General features: G+C 41.0%; 1 protein-coding gene across 5 annotated transcripts in view; it reads left to right on the plus strand.

The window, feature by feature from the left end:
- Nucleotides 1-26556, plus strand: part of sphkap (SPHK1 interactor, AKAP domain containing) — a 134713-nt gene that overhangs the window by 104146 nt on the left and 4011 nt on the right. For 3 of the 5 annotated variants that reach the window (XM_084409061.1, XM_084409062.1, XM_084409063.1), the window contains 8 exons: nt 8936-8995; nt 9423-9560; nt 9657-9918; nt 11289-14667; nt 15155-15319; nt 17893-17976; nt 18408-18454; nt 22095-22279. In XM_084409061.1, the coding sequence (XP_084265187.1) occupies nt 8936-8995; nt 9423-9560; nt 9657-9918; nt 11289-14667; nt 15155-15319; nt 17893-17976; nt 18408-18454; nt 22095-22279 (4320 nt within the window). The remainder of the gene's footprint in view (nt 1-8935; nt 8996-9422; nt 9561-9656; nt 9919-11288; nt 14668-15154; nt 15320-17892; nt 17977-18407; nt 18455-22094; nt 22280-26556) is intronic. The other 2 variants (XM_084409064.1, XM_084409065.1) reach the window with 1 other exon arrangement.

Raw genomic sequence — 26556 nt, forward strand, 5'->3', positions numbered from 1 at the left:
TTTTCCCAAGCTTGTATTTCTCTCTCTCCCATCTGTATTTCCGTCTCCCTCTTCAGTGAAGAGTGAAATGCTCTGAGTTGTGAACTGACCTCTCTAACCCAGCAATTTTGAGGACTCGTGAGACAGTGACGGATCATCTCAACTAGAGTTGTTACATCAAAATATCAGTTGTTGATAACAGTGATACAGTTAAGTACAGGAACAGGAATTACAAGGAATAGAACAAATAACAACAGTAGAACCAAGATACACATCAATCAAACAGTGCTTTAGGTATCTAATAGCAGTAAGAAGTATTCAGGTAATCAAATGTTTAACAACACTACATAAATTACTGGTGTAGTTTTTTTTACTGTTTATTATTCGATAGAAAGATTCTAACATTCTAATTATAGAGGAGATATTTTGAAAGAAGTCTCTTATGCTCACCAAGGCTGCATTTATTTAATCAAAAATATGGTAAAAACATTATATTGTGAAATATTATTGTGAAAATAACTGTTTTCTATTGCAATATATTTTAAACTGTGATCAAATCTGAATTTTCAGCATCATTACTCCATTACTGTCACAGGATCCTTCAGAAATCATTCTAATATGATGATTTACTGCTCAAGAAACATTTATGATTATTAATGTTAAAAATAGTTGTGCTGCTTCGTTTTTCTGTAAACGGTGTAAAACGAGTTAAAAAGAACAGCATTTATTTGAAAGAGAAATTTTTGTGAGATTATTTGTTTCTTTACTGTAACCTTTGATACACTTAATGCCTCCTTGCAGATTAAAAGTATCTTTCTTAATATTTTCCCTGGTTCTCTTTTTTTCTATTGTTGTTTGATTAATGTTGATGCACAATAGACAGGCCATTGCAAATTATTTTTTGATATACTGAATATGTGCAAATTGCCCTCATGCTCATGGAAGACAAAGTTGGAAAGGAAAAGTTTTAGCAAAAAATGTTGATGTCAGAGATGTACAATGATCATCCTTCCATGAGTGCTGATATGTGAGGAAGGCCATTTGCACAAATATTTGTAGGCAGTTTATTATTTATTAGAGTCAGACTGGTAACCTGAAGGTTGCAGGTTCGATTCTCAATGACTGAGGTGTCCTTGAACAAGGCACTTAACCCCCCAATCGCTCCCCGGGCACCACAGTGAATGGCTGCCCATTGCTCTGGGTGTGTGTGTGTTCATGGTTTGCAGTATGTGTGTGTTCACTGCTCCTGATGTGTGCGCACTAACTTGAATGGGTTAAATGTAGAGGACAAATTCTGAGTATGGGTTACCATATTTTCCCTTCACACGTCACCAGGGCTTGACATTTCAGCAGTGGTGTGTAACACAGTCTCTCCTACTAGCCACTTTGATGGGTTAAATTTTAAATATATATTTTTCAATTGTACTCTTTTAAAAAGGCATCTGAAATAATATACCAAGTGCAATGAAGTGATATCGATATGTATCTGAAACGCTTTGGTTACGCTTTAGATCACAGCCCGGAAAGTGCTGCGTAATTAAAGCGATTGTACAGCGTAACTTTCTGTAATTATAGTGTATCTATAAAGTACTTGCATGTAAGTATAAGGGAACAATATGTAAAGTTTTGGTTATATAGGGGTAACAACAAAACATATTTATACTGTAAGTATTATAGAACTAATGGGTACTTATTCTACTATTATGATACAACAATCTTACATTTGGGAGCAATTTAGCGAGAACACTGCATACCTTTTTGTAATAATGGTGTATGAATACATACTATATAGGCTTGAAAAATACATATCTATGCATTTATACAGTAATCTTTTTAACAAAAGTGCACTGAAAACTAAAACTATTGCAACTTTTGCTTAAATATTGGGGAAAGATATTGTTTCATGCTACTTGTTACCCTCTTGTTCCATGTATCTACAGGGTAAGTACAATAAAAAATACTTACACAATCTTATATCACTGACTCGGAAACCTTTATTTGAAAAACAACTTAATTCAAAACAGATTTACAACACTTCTTTTGCTTTTTTTAATCAACAATTCATTTCAAATGCTTAAGTCGTGACAGAAAGTAGCACGTTTTGTCCTCCCTTTTTTCTCTCGCTTGGCTTCTTTTGTTCCTCTTCTTCTTTTTCTTTCTTTCCATTGATGAATCTGAAGAAGAAATCATGTCTCTTGCTATTCTGTATTCTGTATTAAAAGAAAATGCAGTGCACCCAGAAATACTTCCTCACATTTACTCATCTTTTACCCTCATGCCATCCAAGATGTATACGACTTTCCTTCTTCAGATTACGATTACAGATCCATGCGACCCCAATGGATGGATCAATGTCTTCTGAAGTGAAATGATAGGTGTTTGTAAATTCGTCTTAATTACGCAGCACTTTCCGGGCTGTAATCTAAAGCGTTGCCAACGCTTCCAATACTCATTTCCACAGAATAGATACACGACACCAGCTGCTCTTTCTCTCTCTCTCATCTCTCTGACAGCGAGTTACACACAAACCCGCCTCCTCTCACTCACTCGTTTCATTTGCTCTGGATGAATATTCTTGGTGTTACAGGGCTTGAATTTCGGCGTGGGATTGCGCGTATTCTGCATAATTTTACTCATCCCCAAACTCATGTTTTAAGTGAACGTAATCAGTTGAGAAAGAAAACATGCGTGTAATAGTATAATGGATCTGTGCGTCAGGTCTTAAAGTGACAGCAGCCTAATATACCTGCAGCCAAATTATGAGATAATATAAAAAATATCTATATGGCAGTTTTTCCCCATGGTATCGTGGCCAGTGAAAATGCTGAGTGGCTAGTAGCTTTGGAAAGCCACTAGCCACAGTGGCTGATGAGCGAAAAAAGTTAATGTCAAGCCCTGCTTGTCACTGTATAAAATGTTATGTGCAAAGAGTAATGTATAGATGGATACACTTTGGCCAATAGCAAGCAAGTAACCCTGTATATTTAGTTATTTAAACATACACTGTGGTGACCTACACGCTTCCATGGCCGTCTGTCCTTTCTAAATAATAAATGAAAAGTTGACGTGCCACATGATGGCAGTGATCCAGACTATCCAGACTGAGAGCAGTTGCACTGATTGTAGGAACGGATCATTAAAATGAATGTATACTCTAATAATGAAATTGCTATGGTATTTGCATATTTTGTCCTGTAGACACATTAATATGCATTGGTTTTGAGTTGGGATGTTAATTAACACACAATTTATATAGGGCTGAAAAATAAACGATTTTCACGGCAGGTACACCGAGTTGGGACTCCTTTACAAATACTGTTTTTCCTTCATCAGTATCTTAATTATTGAAGTTCAGTCGCAGCTTGGAATTTCTGAAGGCAAACAGAGATTTCATCAGTTCATTAGAACGTATTACACAGGAGAAAAGAGGCTTAAAAGTTCAGGATTCTACTTTGTTCTTACCCTTATTAAAATGACTTTAGTTTTTGCATATATCCATGGTTTAACCATGGTATTTATAATAAGCCGCGGGTTACACCACGCATGGATCCTCATTAATGTACAGTAGTTAGATACAGTAAAAAAGATGTAAATGTATATAGAATTTTTAGAATGACATTTCGAATCCGTATAGTTATATTACATTATATTCATGGTAAATATTTGTACGGTTTTGAAACACTTTTTAATCCACGTTGGTGTCTGTTTTCTTTTGCCTTCCTCATCAATACTGTCTGCAATGTCTTGGCTGTTTAATGTTTCAGCTAGCTAGTAAGTCATTTTGTGTTCCTGTTGTGGTTTGTACCAGATCATTCAGATTGCGACCATTTACACAGCCTGGCGCCCTGTGATGCCGATGTCGTATTACAGCAAATGACTAGGAAGTAATAAGCATATTGCAGAGACAGAACTCCGCAGAAAGCTCCACTGATTTCCACAGACTTTAAAGTATTCAGTGAACACATATTACAATATACAAATCCATTCCATAGAAATACACAGATTTTCTCCCAAAGTCAGCACAGAAAAAGCACAATAAAAAAGATTTCATCTGGGCCTGGTTATAAGATGACAGACAGACAGACACCATCTTTGTTTGGAGAATGCAGTAGTGTAGGCTATTAGAAGCACATTCTGTATAGCAGGACATTTAGAAATAATGCAAATGACACTGTAAATTCTAATATGTTAATATTAGAGTCCAATTCAAACACATTAGTTTGCAGCAATATAAATTAAATTAATCAAAGCTACACTAAATGAAAAAACGTAAAGATATATTAATAAAATAAGTCGTAATGTCTTACACATTTTTATTAGAAATCGAGGCATAAATCATTTCTTTCAAAAATCCTTGCATCGAGGGCCAACAGACCAATATGAGATCACCAGTTGGAGTCCTAGCACGCTGTATTACTTAATTAAGTGATGAGGGGAGACTTTGAAAAACCGGATTGTCACGGCCGAGTCTGACTGTGTCTGTTACTGTCAGGCAAACGTTCAGTGCCGTCTCTGTCCACCTAGGTCCGAAATACATTACTAACCTGTTCCCGAAGCCCACGAGCTAGTGTCCGGATTTGAATGTGCTCATGGTATGCCTCAGTGTTCAGGAGCCGTAGATGAGGTCCACATCGAAATAAAGCAGCCATCTGTCAACTCAATGGATTACCTGAACCGTAAGGGTAGATATTCCCTGAATGGGCAAGCTGTATGTGACTACAAGTACAGATTTATGGATGTCGTCATAAAATGGCCAGGGATTGCTCATAACACGCGTGTCTTCGCCAATTCCAAGCTAAATAGATATTTTAAGACCGGAAATATCCCTGCACTGGAGAAGAAGATTGTGGGTGACAAGGAGGTGATACCCATTTATCTTTTGGGAGATCCAGCCTACCTGCTACTGCCTTTCCTGATGAAATAATATGCAAATGCTGGCTCTGCTCCTCATGAACAATATTTTGGACTTTGCTGTCTATAAATTCTGTGAGACCAGGAATGAGATTATGGGTGACACTGTTGCTGCGTCCCAATTCGCCCTACTTATACTACGCCCTAAAAGTATGTACTCTTTTTGTGAAGAAAAAGCACATACTTTTGAGTGTGTACTAAAAGAGTAGGCAAGCTTTGGGACATACTACTTCGTCATCTTAACGGACAGATCTGTCGTGTGCATCCTGTCACCGTAAACTGCCCTGTCAATCATCTTGTTAAAATCCTCCTTTCAATCTAATTTAATTTCCCACCGCTTCAGAGAGAAATGTAGTTGCACGTTCATCTGCCAGTCGTGGGTCTTTCATGCGGAGACTCTCCTTCATGTGTTTGCAATTTGAATATATTAAAGTTAATGGCTAAACGTATCTTTACAAAAGTTCACAATGCATCTGCAGATGCAATATAATGTAGACAACATTGAATAAATACTTTTTCGTCTGGTTAGATACTGATAATTAATCACTCAAACCCCTTTATCTAAACCTCTCTACATAACCGCCGGACTCGCGCGTCCTCCATGTCTGTAGTTTTTTAACACTTTTCACTCGTGTTTGTAGTTCTAACCGAATCCTCGTCCAACGCGCGATGGGTTGTGGGCAGTATTAGCCATTATCGATCTGCACTTCGGATTCTGACCGGACTTAGTAGACCATCCGGGTATCTTTGGAACACTCATTTCAACATACTACGATTTGGGATGTACTAATTCTATTTCCGAATGCTATTTAGGACGGATAGTATACATGCGAATTGGGACGCACCATGTGTGTTGGCAGTATAGAGCTCGAGCCCAAAACCCACACAGAGCAATAACTATCTGACAGACTGTAATGATGGAGGTGGAAAGAGGGTCAAAAGAGTCCTTATCACGTACCTTGACCCCTAATGCTAAAGCTGCAAGTGATCATTCTGTCTTAAGAGTATTCTTTTCTGTTACTGTTTTTCTGTTGCACTTTTTTTACAGTCCCGTTCCGCATGTACATACTTATAGTCATTATAATAACTGGGTAATAACTAGGTACTAACCCTTACCCCTAATCCTAACCTTAACCCATGTAGTTACCTTGTATTGCCCACTACTTTCCTAGTAAGTGCACGTACTGTAAAATAAAGTGCAACCGGTACATTTTTAGAGTTTTGTAGCGGCACATTTTCTACTGAGCTTTGGTTGAAAATAGAATTAGCTCAGTATAATAACAGAAGTGGTCAATGGAAAGTTCTCACTATGATACTCAAACAAATGTGTGATGTGTGTGTGAGAGAGAATGAGAGAGAGAGCATCCAGAATGTTGAGCGTAAGTACACTGAGGTAGATGAATGTTATAGTGTGGTAGAAATCCAGACGGACAGATGGGCAGTCGGACGGGCAGAGATGTGCAGGAGTACTAGAATGAGCGAGCGAGAGGAATGTGTTCAGTAATGTGCGAGTGACTAAAATTTCACTCTGAATAAAAAGAGTCTAATTCAGGCTCAGTTGCTAACTCCCTTTTTGTCACCTTCACCCTGTTTCCTTTTCCAGTTTCATTTAATATCCTCATTTAATGAGTAAAGTCATCACCATAGCATCACTATACTCCTCTGACTCACCTCTCTTAACCTTAAACCTTCAGCAGGTTCTCCTACCGGTCATGCTGTAAGTGTGTGTCGCATTGAATCAGTTTTGTTCTCTCAGCAGTGTGATGCGATGAATTGTGTTGTAGTCATTTCCAGAATGAGAATTTTTAGTACAAAATGAGAAATATTAGATTTATTTATTTTTTTCAGTTAACATTAGTGGTGGTCCCTACATGAAAGCAGTATGTATTTTCAAATCAGTATCCAAAATGACCTTATTGCTTTGAATTGGTAACATAAACAGGCGTACTTATTTCCCAAAATGTAAACTTTATTTATTTAAAATGTTAGTCCTTATAAAAAAGGGTTATTTGGCTGCTTTTTCCTGGAATATTAGTGATAAACAGCGCAGGACATTGTGAAATTAAATACGAGCAAATTTCCTTATCTGTGTGAAAGGCACCTAGCAGCAATCACCTAGCAAAACACTGGCAACCATTTAGAACGGCTGCAAACCAGCATCTTAATATCATGGCAACATCTTTTGTATGGGCAAGCACAATGCATATTTTCTTCATTGCGAAAAACCTAATTAGACCAACTAATTATTTTAACTATGCACATTATTTGTTTATATATTTAGTTGTTTACTAGGTGCGTGTGTGTGTGCGTGTGTGTGTGTGTGTGTGTGTGTGTGTGTGTGTGTGTGTGTGTGTGTGTGTGTGTGTGTGTGTGTGTGTGTGTGTGTGTGTGTGTGTGTGTGTGTGTGTGTGTGTGTGGCAGAAAAAGAAAGTGACTGAGTCACCCATCAGCACCACAGTACATTAATAGTGCCACCTGACAGCTGAGACACTCCAAACCACCAGCGCAAGATCAGTTCTTATGTGAATATGACAGTTCAGGACAATTATGGCAGGTTACTCTCTCTCTCTCTCTCTCTCTCTCTCTCTCTCTCTCTCAATCTCTCTCTCTCAATCGCCAGAACTATTAACACACTTTATACTAAACAGTATATCTGTACAGTATATACATATATACTTAACACTTATGGATGAGTACTAGATCATTTACTGTTGCATTAAGTAAGCAGCTGGAATAAGAGAGATTAAGTGCTACATCTGTGATACCTGAGAGTGAAATCCATCCTCGCTGAGAAAAACCTAGATTCCAAAAACATTGTCACTAATGTGATCTTCAGTGTCTTAAGTGAAGAGGGAAAGAAGAGCTCTCACACACACACACACACACACACACACACACATCCACAAGGACATATTTGAGTTAAGCATGCGACTAGCAATACAATATGCTTTTAAGAGACTGATGAGTCATCAGAATCAATTAGGTGCAGTGTGTGTGTGTGTGTGTGTGTGTGTGCGTAGAGTGATGTACGATGAACGAGATGAAAAAAGAGAGTAAGAAAGCTTTGTAAGAAAGCACTTAAGAGTGATAAATAAGTAAAACTAAGTGTTGTTCAAGCTATGTAAACATGAGGGAGAAGGAGATGAAGGTTTTTCTATGCAGTTGCTTAAAGTTACTCATCCTTGTTTTATTCCAAACCTGTATGCTTTTATTTTGTTGGTTCATAGTGACACAGCTGTCAAGCTGTCAATTATCATAAAAGAGGTCCGTGTAACTCATGTACTGAATTCTAAGTCTTTCGAAGCCTAACGGTTGCTCTGTCTGTGCTGCAGTTTTTATTTATTTATTATTACATCAGTGCTACATGACAAGAGAGAAAAAAGGGTTGTGGCATTCCCTTTTACCTAAAAGTTCGGGAAACTTCAACACCCATAATCCACGATAATGTACGATCTGTAGTTTTAACAATATCCCTGGAGATTTCAAAAGTCTCCAGTATGACATAAAATGGTGTGTTTTGTGTCATCTGGCAGACTTTTGCTCACAAATAAGCAGGTAGATCTTTTTTTTTACATATCCTAACAATACTAAGCTGCTTGAAGAACTGTGAATGTATCCTTTAAGTCATTATTTTCTACATTCAATGCAAATATGAGACTTTTAGGCAATGCTCCAGAAGATTTGACATGTTGTAAATTAAAGAATATTTGGAATGAAAAATGGTAAGGTATTCAGAGCTAATCTTCTGTGTCCTGTGTGTAACCCCTCCGGTCCTGCTCGGCCTGCTCCGAGCGGGACTCGAACCGGTGTCTCCGGCACGGGAGGCAGGCATGATTACAAGGAGGCTAAAGACCGCAGTTTCTAGCATCAGTCTCTAGCGCACCTCTTAAGATCAGGGGAGTGCAGTTACCCTGCATAGCTCTCACTAGCTGTAACATGTATAACTTTGGGTACGCTGTGTTTGTATACGAAAACGTATGTATACAGATAGTTTACCTTACTTTACCAGGTGCTATTTCTCTAAGATCAGCCTCTCTCTTCTCAGATCTGCTTTGTAAACCTGGACAGACATACCCCTGATCGACATGACGACAGCTACACCAAGGTGGGTGGAGATTACCTGTCCTTTATTTTGAGCTGTGCATGATGCTAGCAATGCCAGAGTCATGGGTTTGAGTCCCAGAAACTGCATATACTGGTACTGCTTTGGATAAAAAGCATCTACCATTGAAAATATTTACATTTTAAACTATCACTAATAAATAGTCTAGTGTTTTATCATTCCCAGTTGACTGTTTTTTTATTAATATCCAAATAAATATCCCATCCCCTCCACCCTCTCGTTTCTAATTCATTCAATTATTCTAGTTAATAACAGATATATGAATGTCTTTCATCATTTCCTAAGCATACAACATAAACAATGTTTCATCTAATTAAAAGGGAAATTAGAAACAATACAAATTACCAAGATAATGCAAGCAAGGACCCTCAATTATGTGACTTGAATATTAGCATAAATTTTCCCACAGAAACTGGCCTCAGTGTGCCCAGAGCTGCCACGGTTAATTGAGTCTCTCGGAGTGCGGCAACCCAAAGAAAATGAGATTCTGCTTCTCAGCAGCCTGGAGTCACCGGACTCCTGCCAGCATGACCCAAGCCACCCACAGGTAAGATATTAATATAGACTGGAACAACTGACATAATTTTACAGCTTACAGTCTACCTTGTTAAACTGTGTGTATGTTTATGTATGTGTATTTCAGAGCCAGAGAACAGCGGATGTCTGTCTGGTGCATTGTTCCTGTGGGCGCCGCCCTAACCAAACGAACAGTGTCGTTTTTGAGATCAACAAATTCCTGATTGGACTACAGTCAGGGCAAGAGAGGCAGAGACATGGCCGATTGGCTGGTCAGCGGGCTGCTGAAGATGACACCAACCGCTCTGTTTCATCCATAGAAGAAGACTTTCTCACTGCCTCCGAGCAGCTTGGAGAAGACAGTGAGGACAGTGACCCATTCAGAAATGGTAAACCGCCTATCCATCCATCCATCCATCTCTCCATCCAACCATTCATCCATCCATCCATCCATCCAAAAAATCACTCAGAAACCTCAGTCTAAATCCATATTTTATCCACTGTGTGGTACTTTCTATGTCCTGGTATGTAATAAGAAAATGCAACTTTAGTGCAGCTCTGGCACTTTTGCTGCATCTTCCTCCTGTCCGCCTTTAGAATAGACAGAAAATTACTTGAATTATGGTTGAAAGAGCATTGAAAGAGCCATTTACGTTTTCTTGCTATCTGTGAGCCTGCTTCGATAAGAGTGGCCCTATTTGGAGGACTGTTTGGGAGTGTTTCCACCCCAAGGCTATTTCTTAATTTAGTAACACAATGTAGCCTCAGTCACTACCAATGAGATTAAGGTTTTCAAAACAATTTGGGCATGTCACATACATTTGCAACCATAAAAAGCACAGGAAAACAAAGTCCTTAATTTTGCCTTTGGGAATTATTTGGATCTCAGCTTAACTTTTGTCTAGGTTGCACTGGTTATAATAGACTTTATCAAAACTGCAATCTGCTGTGCTTATGTAGATACAAAGTAACCAAGCAACAGGATGGATGCAACAGAAAAAACAGCAGTGAAACAATTAATTATCTTCAATCTATGTTAATGAGTACGTGTGTGACAGAGAAAAATAAACAAACAAAGGTTGTATTTGCAGATATGATATACAAGACGTGCTGGCCCCAAAATGTCTTGTGCATTTTTATTGTGCATGTCTGAAAGCTTGTTTGTCTTGCATTATTCTGTGCCACTGCTTTGGCCTCTAACAGTAAGCCAGACCCCTGAATGTCTACATGTGGTGATACTCGTCCCAAGTCTAATATTAAAGAGACAAGATACACTGGGCTAATCTATAATTAATCTCTCATATGAAATTAGAAGTAATACTGTGTGAAGGTTATGCTCTCCTCAAAGCCAATGTAATATTCATAAACAGATCGGCCCAGATAGTATTCTGCATTTGTATGGGCTTGGTTATGGAAAAGGGAAAACTGATACAAATATAACTGTGTGTTATGGATATCTTGCTCAGAGCTCTCACTCCGACCCTTATACTATATCCACTGGACATAACAGGCAACGATTTAGACTTTGTACCTCCTTTCCAGTTTCGTCTTTCATTTTCACATATCTCATTTGGTCTGTCTTTCTGTCTCTAATTTCTTTCTTGGGCTGTGAATGTGCTTCATTTACATGTGCATTAAATTTGACTTTTTGTGTGGGATTATGAAACAGTTTCAGAGGTCTATCTTTAATCTATTTCCTCTCTCTCTGCCCCACCACCCCATTCCTCACCAACCCTGTCACATGCCTTTCTTTCTGCAGATCCTGAGATTTCTATCATGCCGGTTAAGTCGCTTAAGGTGTTAAGAGCAGCCCACGCTCAAAGAAGGAATGAAATGGAGAGAGAGGATAGTGAGGACTCCGAGACCCTCTGTACCTCTTCCAACTCCCAAAAGCTTTCAAGAACATATTGCTCCCATTCAAGAGGCCCAACCGCCACCCTAAAACAAGTCAATCGTCACACCAATGAGTCTGCTGGCCACTATGCCACCAATCTGGCTGAATCAGTTCTGCAAGATGCTTTTATTCGTTTGTCACAAGATGAGCCTTCTTTTGTAGCGGAGGCAGCTGTGAGTGTGTCCACAACCTCGCAAAACTCGAGTGATGTAAGTCATTCCACTGAACAGCCACAGAGGGCTCGAGCCTGCTCTTTTGAACTTCCTAAAATTGTGATTGTCCAGAGTCCTGACAACAGTGAGGAGGTAACAGAGTGGCCGGATGAACAGTCACGTGGGACATCAGAGCATGATAGTGTAAATAGGGCCATAACGAAACATGGTCATCACCCCCAGCACAACTCGCCAATTGGACCCTCCACTAAGCCGGTGGAAATAGCTTTGGTATGTGCTGCAAGTGTCATCGGTACCATCACCGCCCCTCAGGTCGCAGAACAACTCACACTGGAGTCAGGAGAAGAAGATGAGTGTGAGGATGATGATGATGAAGAGGAAGGGAGTGAAACCGAACAAGGGGAGTATTCATTTTCCTCTGCAGTTTGTGGAATGTCTCAGGTCGCTGGAGCCGTAGCCGCGGTAGATCTAGCAGATGACTCTGGGGATAATGAAGACTTGACAGACATGTATTCTGCCTCTATGGGACTTCTGTCAGTTGCCCAAGCTTCAACTGCAATTCCTCTCCACTGTAGCATTGCAGAGGGCACCAGCGTTGAGGCTTTCAGAGCCAATGTGGCTGAAGTTCTCCTCAGGGAAGCTTCAGCTGTACTCACCCACAGACAGAGTTATTCAAGCATTGCAAATTTCCTTGAGACCACACATAACAAAATAGTGGATGGCATCACAAGTCCAAGAAGGCCCTATCAACAGGACGTGGATAACTTTACCCAGGAAATATCAGACAATATATTTCAGAATGCCCTTGAGAAGGCTGAGAAGAGAAAAGAGCTTGAGGGTCCTGGAAAAGATGCCCCAAACATTGAGGGTTTCCTGTTGGATTGTGTGAATAATTTGCTGTTTGATGTCCTGTGTGCAACATCAAGGAAAATCAGTGAAATTTCGAAATGTGACAGGCAAGAAGGCAGTGTCAGCTTTAGGGAGTATGAGGCTGACACCAAGTCTGGCAGGGAAGCATTGAGCCAATTACAGCGTTTGATTGAGCCAAGCCAGGCTTATAATCAGGACGAGAGGCGAGGCAGTGTGGAGAAGTTGTCTGCTCTCATAGGGAAAAGAGAGAGAGAGCAAAAGCACATACAGGAGGAGAGAGAAAAGGAGCCCAAACTGAAAGAACCCTACAGACTTACTCTGAACAGAGTGACTGCCACTATGGTCAAAGAACAATCTGACCTGCAAGGGCAGCTGGGCAGAAGTGACAAGAGCACAGACTCTGCGCTCCCTTCAGCTGAGAGCTCACCACTTCACATGGCACGAGGGAGGGCAGGAGGAGAGAGCGAGACCAGACAGCAGTCTGTATCATCCTCTTCAGGAACACTTGTGGCACTTAAAATGGATTCGGGTGAGTTCAAAACTCCCGTCACATGCTTTGCGGAAGACTTGGCTACCACAGTAGTATCCATGGCTACAGAGCTGGCAGCGATATGCCTGGAGAACTCAAGCGGAAAGCAGCCATGGTTCTGCGCTTTAAAGGGTGGCTTAGAAGGTCCAGAGGGGCTGCTTCTGCCCTGCCGCACAGCTGCAGCACTGCGACGAAAGGAGATACAAAATGGCACCGCAGTCACCAAGAAACACAGACCTCCACGTCTCAGTGAAATCAAACGTAAAACCGAAGAACAGCCTGAACTTATGGAGCGTCTGGTCAACCGTGTTGTGGATGAAACTGTCAATCTAGATGAACCCACAACTTCTGATCCATTTGCACTCTTTGCGTCAGAGGTCACAGCCAGGATATTGAACTGCCCAGAATTAAGTGTGGTGGACACTTCCAAATCTGGCCAGTCATCTCGCAGTCGCAGCATTTCTCTGCAGTGTGAGAAATGGAGCAGCAGGGGGAAAGCATCAAGCTATGAGAGCATTCCAGAGGAGGATGGAGATCCCTCCGGAATGCTAAACACTTTGGGACCAGGAAACAGGCTTGGGCATAATTTGAGCAGAGGTAGCTCTATCTCCAAGCAGTCCAGCTGTGAGAGCATTACGGATGAGTTCTCTCGTTTCATGGTGAACCAGATGGAGACAGAGGGTCGAGGGTTTGACCTTCTGCTGGACTACTATGCTGGGAAAAATGCCAGCAGCATCCTTGCAGCAGCTGTTCAGCAAGCTGCCAGTAAAAAAAACGGACACCTCAATGTGCGAACATCATCTTGTCTCTCTAAACAGTCCAGCACTGAGAGTATCACAGAGGAGTTTTATCGCTTCATGCTGAAAGACATGGACAAGGAGAACAAGGACTACAGTCTGACCAAGACCAAAGAGTGGAGTAATAGCCTATTACCCCCGTCCCCCAGAACCCCTTTTTGTTTCCGTCAGTCTTCTGTCCCTGACAGGCGATCCTCAGACTCCAGACTAACTGTAAACTCACCCATCAAGGCTAATTCATTCGATGGTTTTGCTCGAAATGTACATGGAGACTCACTCAACATCTATCCAACCAACTCTGTGTCATCAACAGGACTCTGCAAGTCTGATTCTTGCTTGTATAAGCGTGGCCAAACAGACCAAATCACAGACATGCTGATTCACGAAACCTGGGCCAGCTCTATTGAGTCTCTAATGCGCAAGAATAAGATAATTGCGGAGCCCTCAGAGGACAGTTTGGAACTCGATTCTGCCGACTCACAGCCACATGTACAGCTCTTTGCTAATCGTCTAGCGGCAGACATTGTAGAGAGTGGCAAATCCTTACTTGGAGGCCAACAGGACATAATTGTGGCTGCTTGTCAGCCACAAATTCCAGTTGGAGAAAGAAGACATGGCTTTAAACACTCTCGTCGTGAAAATGGTGGAAACCGGCCAAGCTTGGAGCGTCAGGAAAATAGCTGTAGCTCCCACAGTTCCTCCTGTGTGCGGAAAGCGTGGCGGGGACAAAGGGAGGTACCCTTGATTCACATTGAACCAGATCAAAGAGAAGAGGCCTCAGAAGACAAGGGGAGGGTTGGGCCCCACCACTGGGAAGCATTCCATCAGATCCAGCAACAAAGTGGTAGAGAGAGTGAGACAGCAACCAAAAACAGGTACAGTCTATATATAATTGCATATACATTCTTGCTATCAGAAGTTAAGCCTTAATTGTTGTAACTGCTCACAGCAATGCGTGTTAATGTGTGTTGAAACACTGTGTGTTAAAATATCTCAAATCAACCATATGAATTTGACATGAGTGTGAGAGGTAAGTTGGTAAAGAAAACGACCGGGAAAGATAAAGAACAGCACAAATATTTAAGGGGTCATGAAGTGCATTTTTTATAATCCTATACCCTGAGGTGCACTTTTAATGCTTGTAAGATTTTTCCATCACAAGGCCATATTGTACTTTCTTGACCCAGGCTCTGGACAGCGAAAGATATTTTGGGGCAAAATTATCCATTGTAATAAATAAAAGAGAGCAATTTTGCATTGAAAAGAACAGCAGCTGTTTCTTGAGGATCAGTCATCAGGTAGAATTACTGGGTCATTGTGACACTGCAGTTTTGCCGTGTGTCCTCTTTCCCCCCTCAACAGTGACAAAGACAGAGCCTCCTCAGTGGCCTCTACAGGTGTGGAGGTGGAGCGACGCTCTCTCAGCGCTAGCAGTGAGGAAAGTGTCTCAGGCAGCTGGGCCCAGATTGCCCCTGAAGACGACCCCCAGGAGGAGACCACCAGTAGCTTTATCCAGCTAAGCGAGGGGTCAGTCTGCCAGTAGACCATCATGCCTTGCTGGACAGTGTGGCTTCTCCATTTGGCTTTTCATTAAGCTACATGTGCTAGATGCAGTTTTTGACAGTGCTGAGCACATCTAGAGTGTAGTGTAGCACCCATATGTGAGCCTGCTTTCCTCATCTTTGCAGCAGTAATTGGTTCATTAATCAGAGCTCAGGCGAGAGTTAAGAGTTAAAGCACTTACTTTGCCCTCACTCTGACTAATATCACAGGTTTTACATATCTTAATTGATATTGATTTTGTGTGGCTTGTGTGATTAGTCGTCAGCCTGTCCCTCACATAACAGTGTTGTCTTTAGTCTGTAGCCGTTGCTCTTAAAGGGATAGTTCACCCAAAAATGAAAATTCGGTCATTAATTACTCACCCTCATGTCGTTCCAAACCTGTAAGAATTTCGTTCATCTTCATTTGTGTTCCGAAGATGAATGAAAATCTGACATGTTTGGAACGACATGAGGGTGAGTAATTAATGACAGAATTAAAAAAAAATGATTCAACATCTAGCACACAAATGCACAGACATAGTGATGCAGAATGAGACATGTCTTCAAGAGACATTATGTATAAACATAAGAAAATTGTATATAAGAAAATTGCCTAATAGACATTCATGCCATTCCTATTATCCAGTACTTTGAGCTCTGTACATTTAAACAAAAAAACAAAAAAAATGTATATGCCTGAGATGTAATTAATAGTTTATGCCAATAGTAATACCTTCGGTATGCTCTGCCCACGCTTAGGCACTTAAAACCTTAATTAATTTTAACATAATTATTTACACAATGGCAAGAAAATTATGTAATGATTCCCAACAGAAAAGAAGAGTGGAAATAAAGAGCCACAGTTAGCGCTTGCTCTGTGAGGAATTGAGAGTTAGCTCACACAAGGCTGTCAATTAAGTAAATTTGTATATTTTTCTTAACCATCTTTCAAAACCCTGATTGTATTATGTAGTGGTTTTAACAGAATATTTACCACAAAACATCAAATCTCTTGAATGACCCATATGTTTTCACATATGAATATTTTCTTCCATATGCTCGCGTATAAACAAACTCTTAGCAAGTGCCTGAGGCAGTGTAACTCTCTGAAGTGAGAGAGTTTCCATTTGCGAGTGTAGTCCAGCACAGCTGTCTGAGTAAACGGCTCTGACAGCATGACTGGAGTCCCTGACAGGAAGTGCCTCACACTGGCAGGCAGGTGCCATATGTCACATCCTGTTGACTCTAGAATGACAAGGATGTAATGGGTGTGCGAGTCCTGCTTGCTGATTGAATCATGCCCAGCCTGCCACGCTCACTGACTCTGCCTTACCTGCGCCAACTCAACTCAACTCATCCTCACTTACCCGACTCTGGGTATCCGGCCATTCGCCTCCATCTGGCTTTAACCCCCACTCCATTCCCAGTTTTCTTTCTGCCCTGGCAGGGGGAAAGGTTCCTCTCTGCTTGTCCACCCAGCTGTTGTCGGTACGGGCACAGCTGGCAAGCGTTCATAGTCATCAGCTGGTAGGGGAGTTGCCAGTGATGCCCATGCTAATGAATCTCATGCCAGTGTTCATGCCCACTCCGTCTTCTGCAAGCCCCGCTGCTGTCCACGCCTTAGTGATCATTGCTGAGAAGATTAGTAGCTTCTGCATCGTCCGCATTCTTACAGATCCAACAAGAAAAAGGGTTGAAAAGTTCACATAGCTTACACTACCAATCAAAAGTTTGGAATAAATCAGATTTTTTTAATGTTGCTGAAAGACATTTCTTTTGGCTGCATTTATTTCATTAAAAAAATACACTCAAAACATTAACGTTGTGAAATTACTATTTAAAATGACTGTTTATAATGTATTTTAAAATGTAATTTATTCCTGTGATCAAAGTTGAATTTTCAGCATCATTACTCCAGTGTCACATGATTCTTCAGAAATCATTCTAATATGCTGATTTGATGCTCAAGAAACATTTATGATTATTATCAATGTTGAAAACAGTTGTGCTGCTTTATATACTTTGGTGGAAATACAGTGATACAGTACCGTTGAAAATTTTCAAAAACATTGGGGAAAAAGTACATCAATTAATACTTTTATTCAGCAAGGACACATTAAACTGATCAAAGTGACAGTAAAGCCATTTATAATGTTACAAAAGATGTTTTTTTGAATTTTCTATTCTTCAAAGAATCCTGAAAAACACTAAACAATATTAAGCAGCACAATCATGAATAATAATAAAAATAATGTTTCTTGAGCAGCAAATCAGCATATAAGAATGATTTCTGATGGATCACGTGACTGAAGACTGTAATAATGATGCTGAAAATTCAGCTTTGATCACACAAAAACAACAGTGCTTTGAAATTGTAATAATATTTCACAGTATTACTGTTATTACTGTATTTTTAGTCAAATAAATGCAGCATTGGTGAGCATAAGAGACTTCTTTCAAAACATAAAAAAGTGTAAATCCAAACTTTTGAGCTGTAGTGTATCACGTGTAGTGCCTGTACACGTTTATCTTTATATGTGCATGTCTGTGTTTCAGAAATGGAAACAGCAGCGCCTCTAGTCTGGGATTTGCAGACCTGGAGGGCTTTCTAGACTTCTCCATCTCCAGCAACCTAATCAGGTATCCAACGGCAACCCGCTAACTGCGGCACACTTAGAGAGACTTGCTCAGAACGCCGGAGCTAATGGATGTTAAGCGCTCATCCATAACCCAGAGCGCCGGCCAAATCCTTATCCTCGTGAGGATACGGACACAGTTAGAGGACAAGAAATTTGGCTCAAATTTGGATCACATTCTGTCATATTAGAGCCGATGGTGTCTTCTACAAGTTTGTGAATGTGCTCACTAAGTGCTGTTGTTTGCTGTGTCTGTCTCGAACGTTGGCAGTTCTAATGGGCTTTGCCGACAAAAACTTGCAGTCGTGTGCTATTTCGAGCTCTTATTAAATGAGTGCAATATAGTCCTGGCCCCTGAAGGGCTCCATGAGGTGACTGGAACATGGCCAGCATTGCTCCATACAGCATGATAATGACAGTGTCTCTGTGTTTCAGTGAGGAGAGAGAGAGGAAGGCATCGCACTGTCAGGATCAGGCGGATGGTGAGCGATACGTCCTCTACGAACACACACACTCACATTTCTGAATTAAAGATACATCACTGGAACTTCACAGCGGTGTTTGGAATTAAAAAGAAATCATGCTTTCGCTGCTCTTCACACTTCTGCGCTAATGTATTCGGTCTGAAATAAGCCGTTGTCTGGCAGTCTGATCGTTTATATAAATGTTACATATTCTTCTCGGGAGTGAACTTCGTGTTATTTCTCTGTGAATGAGGAAATTGGACATTTTTGAGGGGGCACCAGAGGCTCACTTGGTACCCTAGATGAGATACTTTTTCAACTTCATTTGTTCTTCATGCAAATGAAAGACAGAATGGTCTCTTATTACTTGCTTTTGGGAGTTATTGAATGTGATTATTAGACTCAAAAAACTGAGGAGGCGGTGTGAGTGGGCATGTCGAGTCAAAAGTTAACATGTTGGACCACTGAAACAAACAAACATTGCAATAGGGCTGCGTGATTAATCGAAATACAACCGGCATTACGATATGGCTTGGTTCGATTGTCTAGTCGTTGTCAGATTCTATTGATGACACCCAGTGGACAGTAGGTTTCTACTCTAATGCCTGTGTTTATATAGTAATCTTGGCTTCCAAAAGCATCATAAACCAACTGCACTAAAGGTCTCTACGATCTACTTAGGCCTTGGATTGTTCCATTTGGTTGGTTGGGAAACGCGGCCCTGGATTGTTCCATTCTTCATAGAAGCCATTGGTTGGTTGGGAAACGCAACCCAGTTCATATCAGTTACTGCAGAGTCTGCGTCTGAAATCACATACTCTCTTGAGTAGGCAATTATTTTGAGTAAGTAATTACTTAAGAACCGCTAAAAAAGTATGGTATATATAGTATGAATGTGTGTAGAATGAATGTAATCTGGACATACCATGTGACCTACCAGCGTCCGTTGTGTCTCTTCACTGCCATTCACAAATCCTCTCCTGTGGCCTCATGGGATAGTAAAGTGTCCATCATATGCACACTTCAGAATCTCACCGGAAGAAGTAGTTCATCCAGGTACTTTTTGCCTACTCTTTTAAGAGTACTGTGAATTCAGACATACTTATTTTGTCACATACTGTTCTTCGCCTACTTTATAGTAGGGAAGTATGCGATTTCAGATGCAGCCAGGATTTTCTCTCTGTGATTACAAAAACACAGGCATTAGTCGACAAACCTACCGTCCACTGGGTGTCATCAACCCAGAATCTGATGACGTTGATGGTTGCGGACTTGCAGACGTGCCGTGAGGAACGATCACATACAGTAAGTAGCTGGATTCTGTTTCTGGAAAACCGTGGTCGCTACAAAATAACTCGACATAATGCAAAAAAGTGAAAATAACTTACAACTCTTCAGTTGATCTTTCACATCTCGTATCAAACTCCAATCTCTATCGCTTAGTTAGATCTGACGCTTCTACCTGAGCTCGTCTCGACCAATCACGCACTGGGAGCTACGCAAGGACCGCCTCCATAATTTAAATAAGTAAAAAATAAATAAATGCATAAATCTGGAAATAAATACATTGTGGGAATTAATACAGAATTAAAAAAAAAAAAAAGAATAAATAAAGTTCAAAAGAATAAAAATACATTAAAAAAATACAGAAAAGGAAAAAAAGTAATAATTCAGGATTACATTTTATTAAGAATGAATTATATTTCTTATTCCTTTATTTATTTTCCTATTATTTATTTAGTTATTATTCCTATATATTTAAATGCTTAGAATTTGGCAATAGCAAAGCATTGGACTCATCGTACATGTTGTTAGATTAATTTTCCAAGCGCATTTATCAAACCTCCCACACACATACAAATGTCTTAAAATAGTCTTAAAACTGCAAGCAACAAAAGATTTGCCACTGCATACAGCCCTATTGTGGTTACTATGATTCTACTCATGACCTTAAGTATTTTTCTCTGTGCTGGCCTTTAATCTTTGACTTCTTCTATCCGAGTAACATCTACCCTACATGTCCTGAATTAGCATATACAGTCAGTCTTACTTCAGGAGCATTGCTTGACCTCTGTCCCTCGGCGCTCAGTGAGCTTCTAGTCTTTGGCAGATGGACAGACGTTCTTGAATGAGTGAGTGAGAGAGAGAAAGTTAGAGACTTTTGTATTGCCAGCACAAACTCACGCCTCACAAATGACTCACTCACATGCAGGAGAACAAAAGAGACGTTCAGGCACACAGACACAAGAGCTGACAGGCAAAGCATCATCCTGCTGAGAGAGAGAAGGAGGGATGAGGAGAGGGTGTTAAAACGGGAAGATGTGTGATAGAGCAAGAAAACAGAGGATAGATTCATTTTGGAACAGATCTTTACGTTTCTGGAGCACTGAGGAGGAGGATAGAGATGTCATGCTGAAATGAATATTACTGAGGAAAGGAAAGAACAGCTTGAATTGCTTTTTAAGAAATAAGCTAAAAAAATAAATAATAAAAAAATACATTTGAATATAACTTAAAAAAAAAGTGGTAGGGAGAAGATATTAGCTCATCCTTCCTGTAGAACAGTAGGGTTTATCAGAATATTTAAGCCCCCTCGCTCTCTTTATTTCCCATGAGCTCTTTATCATTCACACTTATCCACATTCCTGTAGAACAGTGGCTCTTAAAGTAAGTGTCTCGACCCCGGCACACAAACGAAGATCTGCTGCGAGGAGACATTTCTGACGCTTGTACTGAACTGTAATGGGCAACATAATGACATAAAGGACCAGGTATACTTGAGCAATCTGTCCTTTATGGGTCGTTTAAATGGCGTCTTTGTTTGGTGTTGCATTCATTCGTTCAGTCGAGCTTTTAAAACTCGTGAACTATTTTGAAACAAGTGAGATGAATTACTAATAAAAAATATGTAATACAGTTTTAACGTGGAATCTTGCTGCTATAAATGAACATGTTGCAGGGGGGGGGAAGCGTTTGTATATCAGCTGCAGCAGTGCATAACGCATCATATCATGAACAAGATGTACGATTATCAACGCATGTCTTACAAAAGACCTCTCACCTGGTAAATGAACAAACTAGGCTAATAACAGATAATAAAACAGGGGGGAAAAAGGTATTGCGTACTTACAACATAAATTACACACAGTCATACCCAAACATGAATTTTGGAGCTGTTAATGCCAGTATAAGAACTCATATTAGCCAATTATATACAAAAAAATAATAATAATAATAAACGTTTGAAAAAAAGCAACTTGCGATAGTCTTTTCAAGTGAAACATCTTCTGGAACAAGAAAAAGTGTTGGGCGGGGCTTGATTATGTCCATGGGGAACTGATTGGATCATCATTGGACGGTTGTGGTTTGCTATTGGTGGATCTCATGTGAGTGACAGGTTGCCCCGCCCTCGCGCCTGTAAACACGTCATCAGAAAAGAGATCTCGCTGCAAAATGGCAATGACCCATAATACGGTAGCATTGTAAAGCAGAGGTTTGCACTGAATACCTGTAGTAGATGCATGTTAGTTAGAGCTACTCAGTTCTACATCTTCAAATGCTCTTTCTTTCCTTTCCTTTAGATTCTGCTCGCAACATATTAGATCTATAGAAATCTCACGTGCACGAGAGAGTAACTGGTCTCATTTTTGTCTGGCAGAAGTGACATCGGGTTTGTCCACAGCCGGCAGCAGCTGTCAAAGGGAGCTTCTGGTGCTGAACTTTGACCTGGAACCAGAGTGCGTGGATGGAGAGCTAAGAGCAGTGCTTCAGTGGATCGCTGCGTCTGAGCTCGGCGTGCCGGCACTTTACTTCAGAAAGACTCAGGAGCACAACCTCGCTAAGGTGAGGTTCAATAAGAGTCAATACTTTGTAAAATGTAAGCAACAAATGTGTACAAAGTTCAATGTTTAAATCCATCCTGCAGAATCAGGACAGAAAATTATTTAAAAAAAACCTGAGTTCAAGTTCACTTTATTGATATTCAACCCAGACATGGGAGAGTGTGTTTCTCTACAGTTCCTGGCAATAATTCAACATTTAATGTTACCAACATGACAACAATACATAGAAAATAAACATACACCACAGTATGGACTATAAAATAAATAAATAAATCACTTTCTCAGATCCTGCCAGCTTAAGTAGTGCTGACGATCACTCAGGAGTTGTTATTCTCTGTAACAACTCGAATGCAATCAGTTTATGTGACTACGATGTTGCATATTACAATTTCAAAGCATTTTAACGGTGCTGATAGCAATAAACTCAAATACTACCACTACTACTACAAAGCTTTTTAACATTGCACATTACATGCTGTTTCACATACTATTTTGGGAGAATACAGGAGAAGTGTGTATGGAGGCAGTGTAGTGCGAAGGAACGAGCCACACACCATCGTAAGTGTGCCTTCAGCAAGACTCCAGGGGCGTAGAGCTGTTCAGACTGTACTCCTCAAACCTGAGGAAGAATTAGCATGGATTCCCTCTGGAATTTCGAATGGGTTTTTAGAATAGCAGTTTTCGATTTGAGTAAAATAAGGTCTGTGGTTAACATCTCCTGAGGAGACTTGCACATTTTGTTCGACAACACAAGTTACATAATTATACCTCAAATGTAAAGGGTAGAAGCAAGTGGATTTTTTTTACCCTTCATACTAGCCCATGTACAAGAAGTGTGTTGCACTTTTGAAACAAATTGGTTTTGCATAGATTTAGACTTGTTTTTTTTGTTTTGTTTTTATTGGTTTATTTGACAGGGATCATGCATATTCATGAACATTGTTGTATGAAAATACACCATGTAAATATGCCGGAATTAGTAAAAATAACTACTTTTCATCTGCAGTCCCTTGGCCGGAAACATAAAAAACTGACATAAAGACAGGCAACAATCATACAGCATTCATTCACTATAACAAAACAATATACATGGACAACAATATACATTGACAAAACAAACAAACAGAATAAAAATACATGATAACAAAGACATTGTTCATCCACCTCTATATTGCATTTAATTTAAAGGGTTAGTTCACCCAAAAATGAAAATTCTGTCAGTAATTACTCACCCTCATGTTGTTCCAACCCCGTAAGACCTTCGTTCATCTTCGGAACACAAATTAAGATATTTTTGATTAAATCTGAGAGCTGGCTCACTCCTCCATAGGCTTCTAAGACACTATAACTTGCTGGCCCAGAAAATGTATTAAAGACATCGTTAATATAGTCCAAGTGACTACAGTGGCTCAATCTTAAGTTTATAAAGCGACGAGAATACTTTGTGCGCAAAAACAAACAAAAATAACGACTTTATTCCACTTTTCATTTCCTTCTCTCTGGGCCTCGAGTGAGTTCACGTAGTGTAATAGCGCAGCGCGTCTGTGTTGCACGTCACATGCATCACACACATGACCAGCGTCGCCCAATAGTGAGTCTACATGTGACGTGCAACACAGACGCGCTACGTTTAAACACTACGTGAAAAGACTCGAGGTCCAGAGAGAAGGAAATGAAAAGTGGAATAAAGTCGTTATTTTTGTTTGTTTTTGCGCACAAAAAGTATTCTCGTCGCTTTATAAACTTAAGATTGAGCCACTGCAGTCACTTGGACTATATTAACGATGTCTTTAATACATTTTCTGGGCCAGCAAGTTATAGTGTCTTAGAAGTCTATGGAGGAGTGAGCCAGCACTCAGATTTAATAAAAAAATGTCTTAATTTGTGTTCCGAAGATGAACGAAGGTCTTACGGGGTTGGAACAACATGAGGGTGAGTAATTACTGACAGAATTTTCATTTTTGCGTGAACTAACCCTTTAACAGTGAAAGTGTATGGATAATAAATATATAACAGTTAAAAGTGAGTACATGTCTGGTTTTCTAGGAGCCACTGTTTTAAGTGAGTTTTGAAGGTATTGAATGTAGAATGTTGTATATGTATATACATGTTGCCTGGCCCCCCCCCAAAAAATTGCTGTTTGGATTTAAATAGGCAAACACTTAAGAGTCTATGAATGGATCATTATTGCAGTGATTATTATGTTTCTAGCATGTTATATGTTTGGCAACAGTTCTTCTAACCCTAAATGATGAGTGTGAAGCTTTTCATTTCTTAAACAACCATGTAAGAAGACACATCATGGCTATATTCCAGGATAACAAAGATACTGACCAAAAATGTATGCACCTCTTAATGGAAACAACATCACAACATTTATTTCCATCAAGAGGTGCATACATTTTTGGTCAAGATCTTGTATTCAGGATACAAGAGTCCAGCACTCAGTAAAGTGTCCTCCAGCACATCCCAAAGACTCTCAGTGAATTTAAGATCTGGACTGAGAGGAGCCAATTCATGTGTGAAAATGTGTCACAGTGTCTGGTTTTGTGTATCTGTTGATATGTTTGTGGGTGTGGGATCTGTGTGTGTGTTGCTTAGAAACCAGCTGATCACTTAATCAGCCCGCAGCTGCAGCTAGTTAATTCAGTTTGTTAGCTGCCTATATCTAGCGGGAGTGATTATTGCATGGTGTCGGTTCGTTCACTCTTGTTTATGCTCTCTTACCCAGTTCCGGTGCCTGAGTTCCTTACGGAGTTATTTCCTCGATCTCGTCTGTGTTCCCAGACTTCTGGAGATCGTGTGGAGTTCTCTTCATTCCAGTTCCCGGTTGGCATCCACCCAGAATTATTCATATCACTCATCCTCTCCGCTGAATTTATATCCTGGTCGCCCGCCTGCTACACGTGGTGTTTTGAGTGTTTCATCTGTTCAACCTGCCTTCAATAAACTGTTTGCTTGCATTTGGATCTACGACTCTCATTCTGACAGAACGAACCGACCATCATTGGATCCAGCAAGCACGGTGGAATTGCAGAAGGACTCCATCAATATAAAGATCCAGCATTATGGGGTTTCGTATCCTTCCTCCTAACACGGAGAAGGAGAGGAGGGGACGGGTCCAAAATTTGATGGTCCTACGCCAGCAGGGCCAGACGGTGGGTTGTCTGGCTCAGACTTTTTGGACTCTCTCTAGAGGTATGGACTACAATGATGCAGCATTGAAAGATTTTTTTTAATGTCTGCCTGGATGACCCATTGCCTGGGTGGGAAATGAAGGGGCTGGAGATCCTGGACTTTTGGGGGTTCACCAGATACCTTCATCATCGGAGCCAGTGGAATACACCAGTCACGCCTGTGTCTCCTAACAGGATGGCTGAGTCTACGCCGGCGTCTCCTGACAGGATGGCTGATCTTGCACCTGTGTCTCATGACAAGATGGCCGCCATGCCCTTGCCGGAGATTGTACCGCCTCCAGAGGCGGTGGGCTCGATGCCACCATCTTGCCATCGTAGGCGGAGGAGGAGGAAGCAGGCGTCCACCGTCCCTCAAGACATGGAGGTGCCGATCCAGAGACGGTTCACGTCACGTCTGCCGATCCAGAGACGGTTCACGTCACGTCTGCCGATCCAGAGACGGTTCACGTCACGTCTGTCGATCCAGAGACGGTTCACGTCACGTCTGCCGATCCAGAGACGGTTCACGTCACGTCTGTCGATCCAGAGACGGTTCACGTCACGTCTGCCGATCCAGAGACGGTTCACGTCACGTCTACCGATCCAGAGACGGTTCACGCCACGTCTGTCGATCCAGAGACGGTTCACGCCACGTCTGCCGATCCAGAGACGGTTCACGTCACGTCTGCCGATCCAGAGACGGTTCACACCACGTCTGTCGATCCAGAGACGGTTCACGTCACGTCTGTCGATCCAGAGACGGTTCACGTCACGTCTGCCGATCCAGAGACGGTTCACGCCACGTCTGTCGATCCAGAGACGGTTCACGTCACGTCTGTCGATCCAGAGACGTTCACGTCACGTCTGCCGATCCAGAGACCTGTCGATCCAGAGACGGTTCACGTCACGTCTGCCGATCCAGAGACGGTTCACGTCACGTCTGTCGATCCAGAGACGGTTCACGTCACGTCTGCCGATCCAGAGACGGTTCACGTCACGTCTGTCGATCCAGAGACTGTTCACGTCACGTCTGCCAATACAGAGACGGTTCACGTCACGTCTGCCGATCCAGAGACCTGTCGATCCAGAGACGGTTCACGTC

Source organism: Rutilus rutilus, assembly GCF_951802725.1.
Source record: "Rutilus rutilus genome assembly, chromosome: 5".
Lineage (NCBI taxonomy): Eukaryota > Metazoa > Chordata > Actinopteri > Cypriniformes > Leuciscidae > Rutilus > Rutilus rutilus.